This window comes from Lepidochelys kempii, chromosome 19, assembly GCF_965140265.1.
Source record: "Lepidochelys kempii isolate rLepKem1 chromosome 19, rLepKem1.hap2, whole genome shotgun sequence".
Taxonomy (NCBI): Eukaryota; Metazoa; Chordata; order Testudines; family Cheloniidae; genus Lepidochelys; species Lepidochelys kempii.
Window position 1 is genome coordinate 2,150,331 of NC_133274.1, and position 14,993 is coordinate 2,165,323.

The 14,993-nt window shown below is 45.9% G+C and overlaps 1 protein-coding gene across 3 annotated transcripts in view; it reads left to right on the forward strand.

Annotated features, from left to right (window-relative positions):
* The window catches only part of GRIK3 (glutamate ionotropic receptor kainate type subunit 3), a 229,752-nt gene extending 226,515 nt beyond the window's left edge, over positions 1-3,237 (forward strand). For 2 of the 3 annotated variants that reach the window (XM_073317613.1, XM_073317616.1), the window contains 3 exons: positions 624-846; positions 1,091-1,341; positions 2,496-3,237. In XM_073317613.1, coding sequence (XP_073173714.1) covers positions 624-846; positions 1,091-1,341; positions 2,496-2,690 — 669 coding nt within the window. In that variant the 3' untranslated portion in view covers positions 2,691-3,237. The remainder of the gene's footprint in view (positions 1-623; positions 847-1,090; positions 1,342-2,495) is intronic. The other variant, XM_073317615.1, reaches the window with a different exon arrangement.
* The last annotated feature ends 11,756 nt before the right edge of the window (positions 3,238-14,993 follow it).

Below are 14,993 nucleotides of genomic sequence, written 5' to 3' on the forward strand. Positions count from 1 at the left end.
AAGTCCTCCTTTTCTTTTTGCGGATACAGACTAACACGGCTGTTGCTCTGATATTTGTTGTTGTGTTTGGTGCAGCACCTGGCACAACGGGGTCGTGGTCTGTGACTGGGGCTCCCAGGCGCTACCTCAGTACAAATGGGAAATAATGCGAGGGAGTTCCTGTAGTGTTATTGTCGGTCAGGATACTGATAGTTAGGACGTGGGAAAACTACTCAGCTCCTCTGTGCCTCAGTTTACACATTTGGTAAAAGAGGCATTGGGGGCACTCATGGGGCCAACGGTTGTTAACAGCATTTTTCATCTGAGGATCTCCGGTTATTGTGCAGTCACTAATTAAGAGCAAAGCATCATTGTTGTTAGTAATAGTTGTGATTACCTCTGGTGTGTCAGACAGCCTCAAAGTTACTCTGGTTTTCCTTTAATGAGAAGGATGCCAACATTAACCAATGAGCTTTCCCGAATCCGCCACTGACATTCTTGTACATTTTGGTTGTCTCCTGTGGCTTTAACTTTATTGGTATCCTTGTCACAATTTGGAATTTTCCAGACATTGTTTAGCAGCAAAGGAATAAAAGGCTAATTCACTTCTGGGGGGGTGGGACGACTTGTTATTGTTGTTCCAGAAATCCAAAATTTCCACCTTCGAAAAGATGTGGGCGTTCATGAGCAGCAAGCCATCAGCACTCGTTAAAAATAACGAGGAAGGAATCCAGAGAGCCCTCACTGCAGAATACGCCCTCCTAATGGAGTCCACCACTATTGAATATATCACACAAAGGAATTGCAACCTGACCCAGATTGGAGGGCTGATGGACTCCAAAGGCTATGGGATTGGAACTCCCATGGGTAAGTGACCATGGTGCAGTTTGTGTACACGGCCCAGAGAGGGGCTGCTTAGCATAAACACAACAGCTGGCATTGAGCTAATCGCTCCCAGCCATGTATTTCTGAAGAAAACACCCAGGAGTATCTGCTGGGTGAACAGGGAGATGCACAGCCCTGCTTACACAGACACGCTGCCTGCACTTGGTGGCTTTTGTCTTCCTTCCCCGCTGCGTGTGTAACTGCATCCGCTCTCCCTCCCCCGCAGGTTCACCGTACCGGGATAAGATCACCATTGCGATTCTCCAGCTCCAAGAGGAAGACAAGCTGCATATAATGAAAGAGAAATGGTGGCGAGGGAACGGCTGCCCTGAGGAGGAGAGCAAAGAGGCCAGCGCTTTGGGGATACAGAACATCGGTGGGATTTTCATTGTCCTAGCAGCAGGCTTGGTGCTGTCGGTATTCGTGGCGATGATTGAGTTTGTCTACAAGCTGCGCAAAACAGCGGAGCGCGAGCAGGTATCGGCACCGTCGGTCTCCTGGCCCCCGCCCTGCAGGCCTTGGAGCCTAGCTCAGGTCCCAGGTTTGGCCTCTCGCAGGAGTCTGGGAGTCGTGCTCAGGGCGCACACAGCTCGGAGAGCTGGAAGGCTGGTAGCAGTGCTACTTGCTGCATGGTCAAGAGGACCCTGGCTGTGTCAGAGCCCTGAGCGCCGCTCAGCCTCACCAACTGGGGAAAAGCCCTGGCAGCCCAGAGCAGGGATAAAACGAAGATGCCATAGGGTGGGACTCACAGCTCTTCTCCCTATACTGTATGGCTTGGATGTCCTAACCAAATCCCCCATCTGGAAGGATGTTGCCTCCAGGGAGGGGATGATGGACTGTACCTGCCTTGGGCGAGGTAGGGCCTGGTGCTGAAGAAGGTGGACAGAAAACAGGGGGAAAAGAGAAGGCCAGTGACTTGCAGGGAGCAGCCCTGTAGCCAATGCAGTATGCATCTCCCAGGGAAACAAGACACCCGGTCACCAAAATGGGCTTGGCGAGTGGCAACTCCACGAGCAGTAAAGGAGCCACTAAACCTTGTCCTGCCATGCTATGGCAATTGTCTTGGCAAAACCAGGGAACTGGCATAGTATTCCATGCACTATTCCTCATTAGTTAACCCTTTATACACTATTTCTAAATGGAATCTTAACAGAAAGTGTGGCCAGGCCCACCTCTCATGGTTGCCATTTGCCCCTGATGGAAGAGGGTTTATGCCCCTCATACTTTTTACCTTGTGCTGCGTATACAGCGATGTTACGCAGAACATAATAATTGTGTGTATGAGTAACTTCTATAACCAGAGACTGAAATAAGTTGGCATAAGCAAAAACCAGTAAACGAGCCAGCCCAGGTCAGGCCGCAGCAGTCCTGTGACACTCAGCATGCCACAGCATTCCTACTCCCAGGGAACAGGGAACGCCCCTGCAATTTCTTACAGTAACCTATGCTTTGTCTTTAGCCAGTCTCAATAGACTGATGGGGAAATCTCACCCGTGTGCATAGGGGCCCACCAATGGCCTCCACAGCCCTGTGCAGAGTGGTACATAGGAAGCATGCTGGCCCTCTGTGCAGACAGTTCTCGAAACACCTTCCTAGGAATAACAAAACCCTTTGCCTCCACTCTTCCCCAGCGCTCCTTCTGCAGCACCATGGCCGACGAGATCCGGTTGTCACTCACCTGCCAGCGGAGGGTCAAACACAAAGCCCAGCCACCCATCATGGTGAAGACGGACGCCGTGATCAACATGCACACGTTCAACGACAGACGGCTACCAGGGAAGGACAGCATGACGTGCAATACTGGGCTGACGCCCGTGTTTCCATAGGGAACCGGGATTGGGGTGGAGGGAGGGACTTGCTGGAGGCGGGATCGGATGCTCTCTCCATTAGGGAGGAAGGGATAAAAATCCTAGTTTGGTTCAGTTTCAAGAACAAGGCCTTTAACACAACTCCATCGGTCTCCAGAACAGGAATGGGAACTTCAAAGCATGGACTGTAACCTGGTTTTATTTTTTTAAAAAGGCTTAGATCCTATAGGCCTCATGGAGTCCAAACACACTACACATCCAGGAGTCTGATGTTTACATATTGAACACACATGGAGGCAAGCAAGAATCAAGCCGGACTGACCCTCAGTGGATAACGAGGAGCCCCCTGAAACCCCAGGCTTCCTTTAGCATGGCAATAAAAAAGAAACATTTTGTGAGTACAGTACAGATGTGGATTGAATGACAGTCCACCTGAGCATCTATTCCGAACTGACGTACACAGCACATTTAGGATAGAATGACTGGGAAGGGGAACAAATATAAATAAATAAAACAATTGTCAAAGCTGCTGCCTTCTCTCGAAGCAGTCCACCATGACCTTTTACCTCAATGCTGTGCTGGCTTCTTGTCGTCGAGAGCGGGAAGTCCACGCGTGCGTGTGATGCAAAAAGGCGTGTGGAAATACATCGGAGTCAGACAGCGGCTAAGAAGGGGCAAATGATCTTTAATGGACTCCCAGACACAGGGCATAGGATTAGGATAGTGCACCAGAAACTGCTGCCATCTGAAAACAATGAACAAAATCCTCCTGTGCCAATTCCCCCTGCAATGCCAGGGCGGGATTGTGATCTTCAGGTCACTAGCTCCTTCACAGCCTGTGGGAAGGTCACGTTCCCCTTAGAAAAATCTAGACTTCAGCATTAACACGAAGGGAAAGTGAGGGAGCTGTTTCTGGGAAGCTAATGGGTAAGTCTACTCTGCAATGAAAAGCCCAGGATTAATAGAATTCAAGTTTGTTAACCTAGGGCTTGAGTGTCTACGCTCATTTGTAACCCCAGGTTAGGAATTGTTGAACCCTGGGTCCCAACCTGGGACTCCAGCATCTACACTGCATTATGTGGATCGAGTCCAACCACCCATATGCCAGGCCTCCTAGAGCCCGCCAAAAATGCGGCCTCTCTAGCCATTTGTTCATGGTGCAGTGTGGGAAAACTTGACTCTCCAGAGGACAAAGAAAGTCTGCCTATGGGATTGTGGGATATTTCTGGCAGACTCCCAGAGCACGAGTCCAGTGGGGCCGCATCCACACTGCAGAGCAATAGGGCTTGGACCTTGGGTCTTGGCTTGACTCAGGCTTGGACCCTCCACTTCCATGCGGTCCTGGGACCCTGGATCCAAGTCCTGGGTTAGTGCGATTTGTGCGTAGACTTAAAGGGGTTAGGCTTGAAGCCTGAGTTCAAACCCTGGGCTAACATTGCAGTGTAGACACACCAAATGTTACTAACTCCAGCAAGTTTGATGGCAGTAAATTATGGCTGCATTGGTTTCATATTCCTGACAGGCAGGGAGAGCCGGGTTGTTTGTTTAGTTTAAAATTAATGTTTAATTTGGGGGTTTGTGGGACATCGCAGACTTGCAAAGAAGATCTTGGTCCAAATAGACAGGACCAGTCTTGAGTCAAACAGCACCCTGGATGAGCCAGAACATTTCACTGTTGCTCTCCCAGTGCACTCAGTGTCCTACAACAAATGCATTGCCATTTTACGCTACCAAAAACCCACCAAACAAACAAGAAACTCCCATTTAAAACATTCTCCATGAATGGCGCTCGGGTTTTCAGCAGCTACCCAGGTTGCTTGTCCCACAAGGCTGGTCCTGCAGATGCATTCAGTCAGAATTACCAAAGACGCGTGAGTGGATTTAGAGGTAATCTTTGAGTAGGGTTTGTTTTTTTGGTTTTGGTTTTTTTGCATTCTGCCCCCTCAGAGCATCACATAACAGTGTTCAATGTGACATGCCACTGGCTCATTTCCTTCCTGGCCCTGTGCAGAACCAGCGATAGGCTGCAACGTGCAGAGATGCTTTTCTAAAACGTTGTGGGGAATGTGCTGAAAAAATCAGTTCAGGGATTTGACGCTGCCCGATTATGGGGAGGATTTAGTGTGAAGGAAAATGATGCTCAACTTCCTCTTTTAATGTAGCATCGCTAGAAATCTGCCATAGGGACTCCCTGCACCTTCCATTCTCTCCCATCAGAACAGAGGCTAATCCTCAAGGCTGATGTTCCCTCCCACATACAGGGCCAACACGAAGCTTATACACCACTTAAGTCCTATTTTGAGGGCTTTAGCGGGGCTTTAAGTAATGCCTTGTGCTTGGTCTCTTCACGGGGTAAATCTCACCCTACATAGTGTGAATTTAGGAAGGTTTTATGGCTACAGCAGGAGTCAGCTGCTAAACTAATCCAATTTTTCATGTTCTTATTTAGAAACATTTTTAGAGATTTCGCCTGACCCCAAAGAAACAAATCCATTTGCAGTTGCAGTTTAAGACACACTAGCATTTTTGACCCTCCTCTTTCTTTACTTTGTTCAGTTTTAGTTTTTAGGGTGGTGGTGTTTGGGCCAAATTAGCACATTTGCTCCAGGGAGAACTGTGGCTGTTTTTCACCAGAGCACGTACTTTGGTTTGGTTTCTTCACACAATGAAAAAAGACAATGTTTTATCCTGAAATAAAATGGTAGCTTTTCTTGCATATGATCCTGATAAAAATTAGCCATTTGGCAGAGAATTTGCCACTATTCTCACCTTTTCTTTTCATAGATGCCATGACAAGTTAGAGGTGAAACTCTCTGTGTGTGTCAGACTCCTCAGAGTTGGGTGACCAAGGGTGAAATTCACCCTTGTGCAGTGGGCCACGGCCCACTTAAATCCCTCTTTGGCCCTCAAACCAGGCAGAACGGGATTGAAGTGGGACGTAAGTGTGGTGTGTAGGCTTTGTGCCAGCCTCCTTCAGAGGGAGAGCACCATCCCAAGAGCAATAGGCACCAATCTGATTGCTGACTCACAGAAAGCAACTCCGTTTAATTGTGACAAGGTAGGTGACTTAGCCATGTTTTGCCCTGCCACCTCATACCTGTCTCCATTCCTAGCCTCACTCAAGCTGAATTTAGACCGCTTTTGTTTGACTTCCAAAAACCTGGCTGACTTCAAATTCAGTGTTTGATCCAAAGGGGTTGGATCCCAACAGCAACACCATCTCTGTCACTAAAACAGCAATAAATGAAGAAATGTACGAAGAGCAGAAAGTGGGGTGGAAAAAATACCTGCCTCCCCCAAAACTAATTATTTTCCTTCTCCATCTCTTTGCACATCTGGGGGCATTTCAGACAGGCCATTTTTACACTTTTCTTCTGGGCTTTCCAAGCTCTTAGAAATAGATTTCACAATCAAGGGGAAGGTAAAAGCAAAGTCAAAACCCTGCTGGACTTTAAAAAAAAAAAAAAAGGGGCCCCCCCTTTAAATGTTCCAACAGGGTGAGTAGTAACAAGACTATACAAAGTATCATCCATTTCACTCCTTAGAAAATTATTTTAAAGAATAAAATTTAACCAACACCATTTACTTGTCACAAACAATGTGACGAGTGAGTTTCTGTCACCGTTGTCCCAAATTTACAGACGACCATGTGGAATTACCACTGTTTGCGACCAGCAAGAAAAATCCCTGCAGATTAACTTTTTCTCTATCTCCACAATTACAGTAAACTGTCCGTGAAAGAATAGCCCATTTCATGCTTCTACATGTTTAAAATCCTGAGTATGAAAACTTTCAGCCCTACAGAACAGCTGCTTGCTGCTGAATATGGAGAAAATCCTGTTGGAATGGAGAGGAAATAGCCAGAAGCCAGACACAGACAGGTGTACAGGTTAGTGACAGAATGGACAGCAGAACCACAAGGAGTCCTAAAGGTGCTGGCGTGTGTACCCAGCAGAGGCCAGGGAGGCGTATGGACCCAGCGGTGTAAATAGCAAAGGGACTGTGGAATGCACAGAGGGGAATGTGGGTAGCTCAGAGCCAGGAGGATGAGTGAATCTGTAACTGTTAAAAGGTGGAGGCAACATCTCTCATATAATCCACAAGCAGCAGCAGTTCAGGCCTCATCTCCTCATGGGCTGTTCCCCGCCTCTAATGCAGATTCTCCTGGGCCTTTACTGAGATGCCGAATAGGTTTCCTTGCGGTGCAGATCTTTCATAACCACCCACATCTGTGCAATCAGTGTCTCACTGCAACTACCATCCTGTAAGCTCTGCTCTCATTCATATATATATAGAGAGAGAGAGAGACAGACGTGCACATGCCTAAAAGTATATATTGTTAAAAGTATATGATACACATACAAAGGTTTTTAAATACTATCTGTATATATTACCAGAATGCCATCATATTTTTCTAATGCCATCTGGCAATGATCTACAAAAGCCACAGGAAGAGTGGAAGGGTGAGAGGTCTCTATGTCTCCTGCCATTCTGCCCTCCTTGCCCCACCCCAACAGAAAGGGATCTCGGGTATGGCTGGAGGCAGTTTGTGGAGCCTGGATAGTGACCACTCTTGTCCCAGGGGGCCGTACAAACCCTGCTCTGCTCATTCTCTTTAGCAGCTTGCAATTTCAGGCTCCTGAATGTCCTGGCTGCACCTCATTGTTACTGATTAATCCCATTCCCTTCGTTGAGCTTCTATTGGTCCAGATTCCCAGCCAGTGTAAACCAACTTCACTCCATTGGCTTCAAAGAACAGCACCAATTTACACCAGCTGAGGATCTGGCCCATTGCCTTTATTTGGGGGGAGGGGTCCCCCCAGTTAGATTGGTTCATTTCAACCAAAATTTAGGGATGGGGCAGTACAGTTTCTGATCTCTGTTATACTGGTATAAATCTGACTAAAGTTGCTTTCAAACTACGCTGCCTTTGCATTGGTATAACCGAGATCAGACTCTATCCCCTTGCCTCCACTCATCCTTGGGGGTGCATCAGGCCTTTGGACTGGCTAGCAAAGGTAAAGTGTGCACCATGCAATCTCTGATTGTGGAGAAGTGGTGAACTAGGAGCTAAACATACATTTGAAAGGAAACTTTGGGAAAATTTAATACAAACTAAAAATACTTTGCAAATCATTTTGTCACACACACCACATACATGTTTCTTAAATAAATGTCACAAAGTAATTAACTTCCACTGCATATAAATCAATCACACACATTTTGGGGGGGGGGAGGCGTGGAAAAAAACGTTGGTATAAAATGCTGCGGTTTCAGTTCACTGTCACTCTTACAGTATTCAATGTCTCCTTCTTAGTCTCTTGTAAGACCAATGAAGTAACACAAGGATGGGTTGGTTTGGGGTTTTTCCATGGTTACAAATCCTTCAAACTCTCACTGTGGTAAAAGTTGGGTCATTTTTTCAATTTTGGGGGGGCTAATTTCTAGTGTAAATTTCCAGCACCCAACACTCAGCCTACATATACACCAACAGACAGAATATGCAAAGGGGGGTGGGCATATGTTTCAAGATAGCTATTGTTCTCTCAGAGGTGTGTGTGGAGGGGAAGGGGGTTGGGTCAGAAACGTTATCGTATGTTTCCATGGTAGAGGTTTCTGCCAGGTCTGGGCCCCAGTATTTCTCCCTCTAGACATCAGTGCAGTTCTGGCAGCTGAATGCCAGCACTGGAAGTCATTATGCAGCATTCGTGATCTCACAAAGTTGAGCCATGTGCTATGTGCCATCCTGCTGTGAGAGAGACCAGGTTGAAACATACTCAACACGTTGTTTGGTTTAATCACAGCTCCCTTGCTCTGGAAAGTTAGGGCTGTGCCTTGCCAGTTAAAGCCAGTCTGCCTGGAGGATATGGATTTCTGAGCATTGTTGTAGAATGCCCTTTGCTGTCTATAATTTTCTTTGACATGTTTCTCAAAAAACTGGTCTCTGTGACATTCAGGGGATTTTCCTTTGTGGACATGCAGAATTTCTATGAATATAGTTTTTTGTAAACATTTTGTAACAATTTTGGTTTCATAGTAACTGTGTTACTTGCTGATCATTCTAGGCTGATGTAAATAAAATTTCCAGGAAAAAAAGAAAAAAAATTCTGATTATTTTCCTTTTTAAGACACTGTGATATATCAAAGTGCACAGTTTGCTGTATGAGGTAATATGGTTTTAAATTTTAAATAAAAAATAATTTCTAGGAAAAAAACAGTTTGTGCCCATTTGTATTAAAGGTGCCTCTTTAGCCTTGCTGGAATCTGTGTCTTAAGAGCAACTACATTGTTTAATGACTTCCCTAATTGATTCCCCTTCTAGACAGATAGTTCTCCCTCCTCTTTTCTCCCCCCCCCCCACCCCCCATTAAAAACCTTGTAACAAACAAACAAAAATATCACACAACAGAACCAAAACCCACTCCAAGCCGAGCTTTTACCCCAAAGGGTAAAATCCACAGCACAAGAAGACACGCCTGGCAACTTCTCCAGTTCAGTGTCCCCATCAATAAGGAGAGTTGTCATTTCGTGCCAGCTGGGAAACCACCCAGGCCTTCTCCACTAATGCACAGGCCACATGAGGGCAGGTTGGGGATGCAGAGTTGAGCTGGTCAAAATATTTTCCTCAAAAAAAAAAAAAAAGGGAGGGGGGGTTTGAAAAATGGCTTTTTTACCCTGAAATGAAAATTTCACTGGCACATTTTTGTTTCAGCCATATTTTTCTGAATTTTTTCAATGAAAACCCCAAAATCAACACTTTTCTCTCTCTCTCCTTTTTCTCTCCATTTTCCAGTGAGGAAAAGAAGGGGGTTGGGAGAAGGGAAACTGAAAGCCATGATTTTTTTTCTACGGTTTTTGTTTTGTTAATAATCAGGGGGGGAAAAAAATCAGCAAAAAGTTTCCTCAAAAGAGGAAAAAAATTGTATTTCTTTGGAAGTTCTTCATAGAAAATATTTAGTGCACTGCACTTTTATGTCAGTATTTGCTAAGCACAGAGCACAGTGCTTTGGACTCTGGAAGAAAGAAGCAGCAGCCACCATAAAAAGCTTGAATTCAGGCCATGGACGTTCCTTATGATTCCTCTTCATGTTATCAAAGGGGTTTGTGCTCTGATGAAAAGCCTGGAGAACTGGGCATCTGGGCCTGGTTCCAAAACCCACTGAAGTCAATGGAAAGACTCCCACATTTGCCCTACGTTTGCTGAGACATGAACTGGTGATGGGACTTACCTGGTCTAACCCCCCTTCCTTAGAGAAAGTTCTATGCAGGGTAGGTAATAAAGTCCTGATGCTTCACAAGGCACTGCCTATAAACATTTGCTCCCTATATTACAGAGCACGCAGGCTGAAGTTGTGCTTTTCATTATGAACGGATGCTAAATTCACCAAGTCTAGGAAAGGCTCACAGATTCCCTGTGGGCTCCAAGTCTTAGAAAACCTCTGTTTACATCTTCCCCACTTTGATGTGAGTCTAATGGCAATTAAAAATCTTATTAGCTTGATAAAAGCTTAAAGGACTCAAAAGGCCAATGCTTATTAGTATGAACTCTTTACAGTTCTGCTTTATTATATTAAGCCAGGGAGCTTAGATTTCGGCATTTAAGGGGGGAAATTCTACTCTTGTATCTGTACCTTGCATCTCAGTTCTGACATTTTGAGTGAAATGTGCCATAGGAAACCCTGCATGTGTAGGCTGAGGAGAATATTGGAGGCAAGATTACTATCACTTCCATTAACCCTGAGAGGCTCCAACTGAGATCTGAGCCCCATTGTACGAGGCACTTCACAAACACATAGTGGGAGACAGCCCCTGCCCCAAAGAGCCTACAGTCTAAAGGGAAAAGACAATCAAAAGGGTATGCAAAAAAAATGACCCCAATTTACAGATGGATAAACTGAGGCACAGTGTGAGTCAGTCATTTATGCAAAGTTAGTTGGGGCATAAATGCAGCAAAGTCAGACCTCCTGAGGCTCCGTCCAGTGCTTTAACTACAAGGTCATTCTTCTTTCCTATGAAGGTCAGGCCCCAAGGGTTTCAAATTGCTCACATACAGTGAATGGCTGCATTTGAAAAGATAGGCCACAGTATTGAGAAGTTCTCTGCGGAGACATTTCTCCGAGGAAGACTCCACTCTGTCATGAGTAGAGGCCTGACGGTAGGCACAGGGTCAAATTTTCAAAAGCACATAAGTGACTTGGGAGCCTAAGTCCCATTTTCAAATGTTACTTTGGTTTCCAGGAGCCCGAGGATCACTGAAAGACAATGGGACTTGCTCAAGTGCACCCTAGGTCACTACTGAAAATGGGATTTAGCCTGTTAACCACAAAGCCTTCACTTATTGCACGCTGAAAAGGCACAAACAATTCCTTTCCATATTAATTATTTTTAAGGGGCACACTCATAAATTCTCTCATTTCTATTCTCTCCCAGCACCTGGAAAATGGCAGCCTTGAAATTTGTGCCCAGAAGAGTGTGTCAGAGGATGGCAGAGATTCACTTTTAGGTTCTGAACTCTGATCAATATGCAGAGAATATGTCAAAAAAGGGAAAAAGCAGCAGATGTTCTTGCAAGGCTCCTGCTACATAACCTAGCACAACAGCGGTGTCTACGGTAGCTAAATCCACGTACATGGTGTAGGCTGAATCAGGGAAGAGGCTGTTTTCTCTTAACTAGAAAAGCACAAGTCAGGCTAGGCCAGGCAGACCTTGTCTGAGCCAGCAACGCAAGCTTAGGTCTGCATTAATAATATGAAAAATTGTCAACATGAATCGTTAGTCAGAGGTGGTCAGTAACGAGGGAGAGCAATTAACCTTATCAGTCAATGAATCACCTTTCACTGACCATGAACCTGCCACCTCAAAACTGCCAATCATGCCAGGCATGAATAATTACTCTGACAATAGATTTCAGTCACAAAAAGGGAAAATGCATTACCTTTCAGTGTTAATTAGTCCCAGGGAGTGAGAGAGGGGGAACAAAGGAGCAACAGGGGAGGGGGGGAAAAGCTGCCCATCTATCTTCCCACTTCTCTCTCTTCAACCAGGAAGCTTTGAAAATTCTTTCAGATGATCAGGGAAAGCAAATTTTTCGTAATGCCTATTTATTGATTTATTTATTTAAACAAAGTCTCATTTTCGAATGTAGCATCCGGGCGTTTGTCTCTAGGTCTGGGTGGGTATTTTCCTCATGTTGAATCTCAGAAAATCTGATCCCACCTCACATCTCAGCCTGCATCACCCGTTCTGCCACTTCTCAGCATGTGCCATTAGCCCTGTGCAGGGCAAAAGGACAGCTGGATTTTCAGTCATTCTCTGCTGTCACATTACGTTTTGCCCTGTTCTTTCTCTCTTTTAAACCCTCTGCAGTTATGAAGGATTTGACGAAGCTCTGACTTACACAGCAGAACATGCCTGGTTTTCTGGAAGACAGTCACAACTTAGAGGGTAGGGTCAAAAATACAGTGAGGTTAGTCCGTTTAAGAAGAGCATGTGAAAGGCATGGCAGCAGGAGGTGGTTTATTACATTTAAATACCGATAGTAATCGGTACAGTGCAAATATCTGTAAAGATGCATAATAATTAAAGTATCTTTGTACTTGTACAATACCTTGCGTTTGAGGACCTACAAGGTAGTTTAATATTGTAAAATTCATCCCTACTGTGAATTCACTCACTTAATATTATACCAGGAGTTACTTTGGCCCATGGAGCATCTAACTCCAATTTAAAAGATGAGGAAATTCAGGCCAAGTGACTTGACCAGGCCACATGGTAGGTCGGTGGCAGAACTATAGACTCCCAGGCCTTTGCATTAAGCACTAGGTAGCCTCCCTTCCTGTCATGCTACCTGCAAGGTCTTCAGATCAAAACTGACCAAGACCTGACTTGTCTGCAAGGGGACGGTAAATGAAAAGGGGAGGAAGAATCAACGGATTCCTTATGGGAAAAGGAGCAAAAAGGGACAAACTGGATGAATTTTCTCCTTAGTCACAGCTCTGCATCCCTGATGGGAGTTGCCCATGTGAGCACAGACTTGGGCCCAAAATGTCCAATGACTCAAAACTGTTAAGACCTAAACTCCAGGGAGCAGAATTTTGTTGGCCTGGACACACCAGTCTGAATTAAATTAGAACAGAGCTGCACCTTTACTAGAAACTCAACTTGAATCCAAATCTGCTTGTGACTTTTGTGAAAGTTTGGTAACATTTCCTTTTAACGTTCCCCATCAGCCTCTGCATTGGATATTTTCAGCCAGAAGCTGAAATATCAGATTTCTCAGGAGGCCAGAGTTGTATATTTAAACACCTGTTGGTAACCAGACAGTGCTGGGAGTCCAGCTACAAAAGCTGTTCTAGCGACTTTCCCAGGTAGGTTTCTAGAACAAAGCAGTTGAGGCAGATGGTAAAACCCCAAGATTTTTAGATTCTTCCCAATGCAGAAAGCACCTGAAATAGCTAAGACAAACTTCCGGAAATTGTTCCCCGGGTCCCTCCTGCAGTTCAGCTGCATAAAGTATTCTAGCTTTACAGTTAACTTCCCATTAACTCCTTGGCTAACCTGAATGCCTGTCGCTAGTCCAAGTCCCCCTCTCCGTCAATCATTCCTTCCTTCAACCCCACAAGGCCTTGTCTATACAAGCAGGCTGCACTGGCAGAATTTTCTTTACATTGGTGGGCACAGCCACATTTCCTCCCATCAGCTGTTCCCTGAACTCCCATCCATCGAACGGATGTCTGGACTCTGTGGACGGAGCAGCCAGCCTGGTTTTTACTTATTAATGTATTCCTAACGTCAAACTGTTCTTTCATCCCTGACAACAATTCTGGGAAGTCTGGGCCTGCTTTTCACAGCTCTCAGACAGCCTCGATGCACAGCCACTTCCTCTGTCCTGGAAGCAGCAACCTGTGAAATCTGGGATTCTCCAGCCAGAGTGTCACGAATTTGATATTGGGTCAAATTTGATCCTTTTCACTTCTGGGAGAAATTGTCTTTCAGTTTTGTGAAAGCCAGCCCGGAACCTGGAGGCCAGACAAGGCCCATCGTTCAGTGTCAACTGGACATCAAGCACCCCACAAGGTAAGACCTACAGCTTCATTTAATAATAATTTACTATTAAATGTTCCTTCCCCCCACTCCTCGGAGCTCTTCCCAGCCCAGTACAAGCTGCACACAAACAGGCTTTCCCAGGACCCAATATTCAATAATAGGAATGTCTCAGGTTGAGACAGTGCCTTTCATCCTGATGGCTCCCTGTGCACACGGGTTCATCCACTACTTAAACCATGCTGTCTCTGGATGGAAGATGGGACCACAGGCCAACAGCTGGGGCACAGCAGAGCAGAAGCTCTGTGTCCAGTGGAGCTCTACATACCACTACAGAACCACAGAAGGGCTAAATGGCTCATTGGATGTGTGTCCAGGCTGCTTTTCTGGCCCGTTGCAATGAAAATGACCCTCTTTGGATGCACCATCATGGTTGTTGAAATTGTCCCCTACCCAGAGCACTAGCAGTCTCTGATGGCGAGTCCTTGTATTTACATGGTGCATTGCCCTTGTTCTGGCTCTCTGCCCAGGAGAGAATTTCATCCTTTATGTATTCCCATGGGGCCTCCAACCTTTCGAAAACTCATTGTCTAGACAGAGAGGACAGGAGCTCAATGATTCACCTCTCCTCTGATAGCTTCTACACCATCAACTTCTTGAAGCATACCTGGACCCAGGGCCAAAATCAGCCGCTGGCACTGGAAGGAGGGTTTCCAGAGCTGGGGCACAGGCCCCCACACTCCCCTCCCTTTCTGTAGATCCTCTCCTAGTTTGTAATACGTTCTCTGACCCGAGCGGGGACTGGGAAGGCAGAAGGGACCCACGCCCAGGTCCTGCCCCCAAAGCACATGCCATGCTGTTCAAAGGCAAAGCGAATGAAAGCGAGTTTTGATGAATAGGCTGGGGGTGGGGAAGGCAGCAGAATTCCATTCCCCGTTCGCAAGAGGCTCAGTCTCAGCACCAGGGGGAGATTTATGGGGTGTGAAGGCAAATTTGAATTTCACATCAGGCCCAGGACTGCACTGCCGTTGCGGGGATCTGCCACATCAGGCTGCTCCAGGGAAGCAATCTCGCTAATGAGACATGAACAGAAGAAAATGGCTCCATTCCCATTCCTCATGGTCCCAGGAGGCTCCATTCTTGTACCAGCTGTTTGCAGCATGAATCATTCATTAATATTACATAAACAGGAAGCAGTGGGTGGGATCTGACACCAGTATCTGCACGGGGAGGAGAGAGAAGGGGGTGGGACTATGAAGGCATGCTTAGATGCCAGTG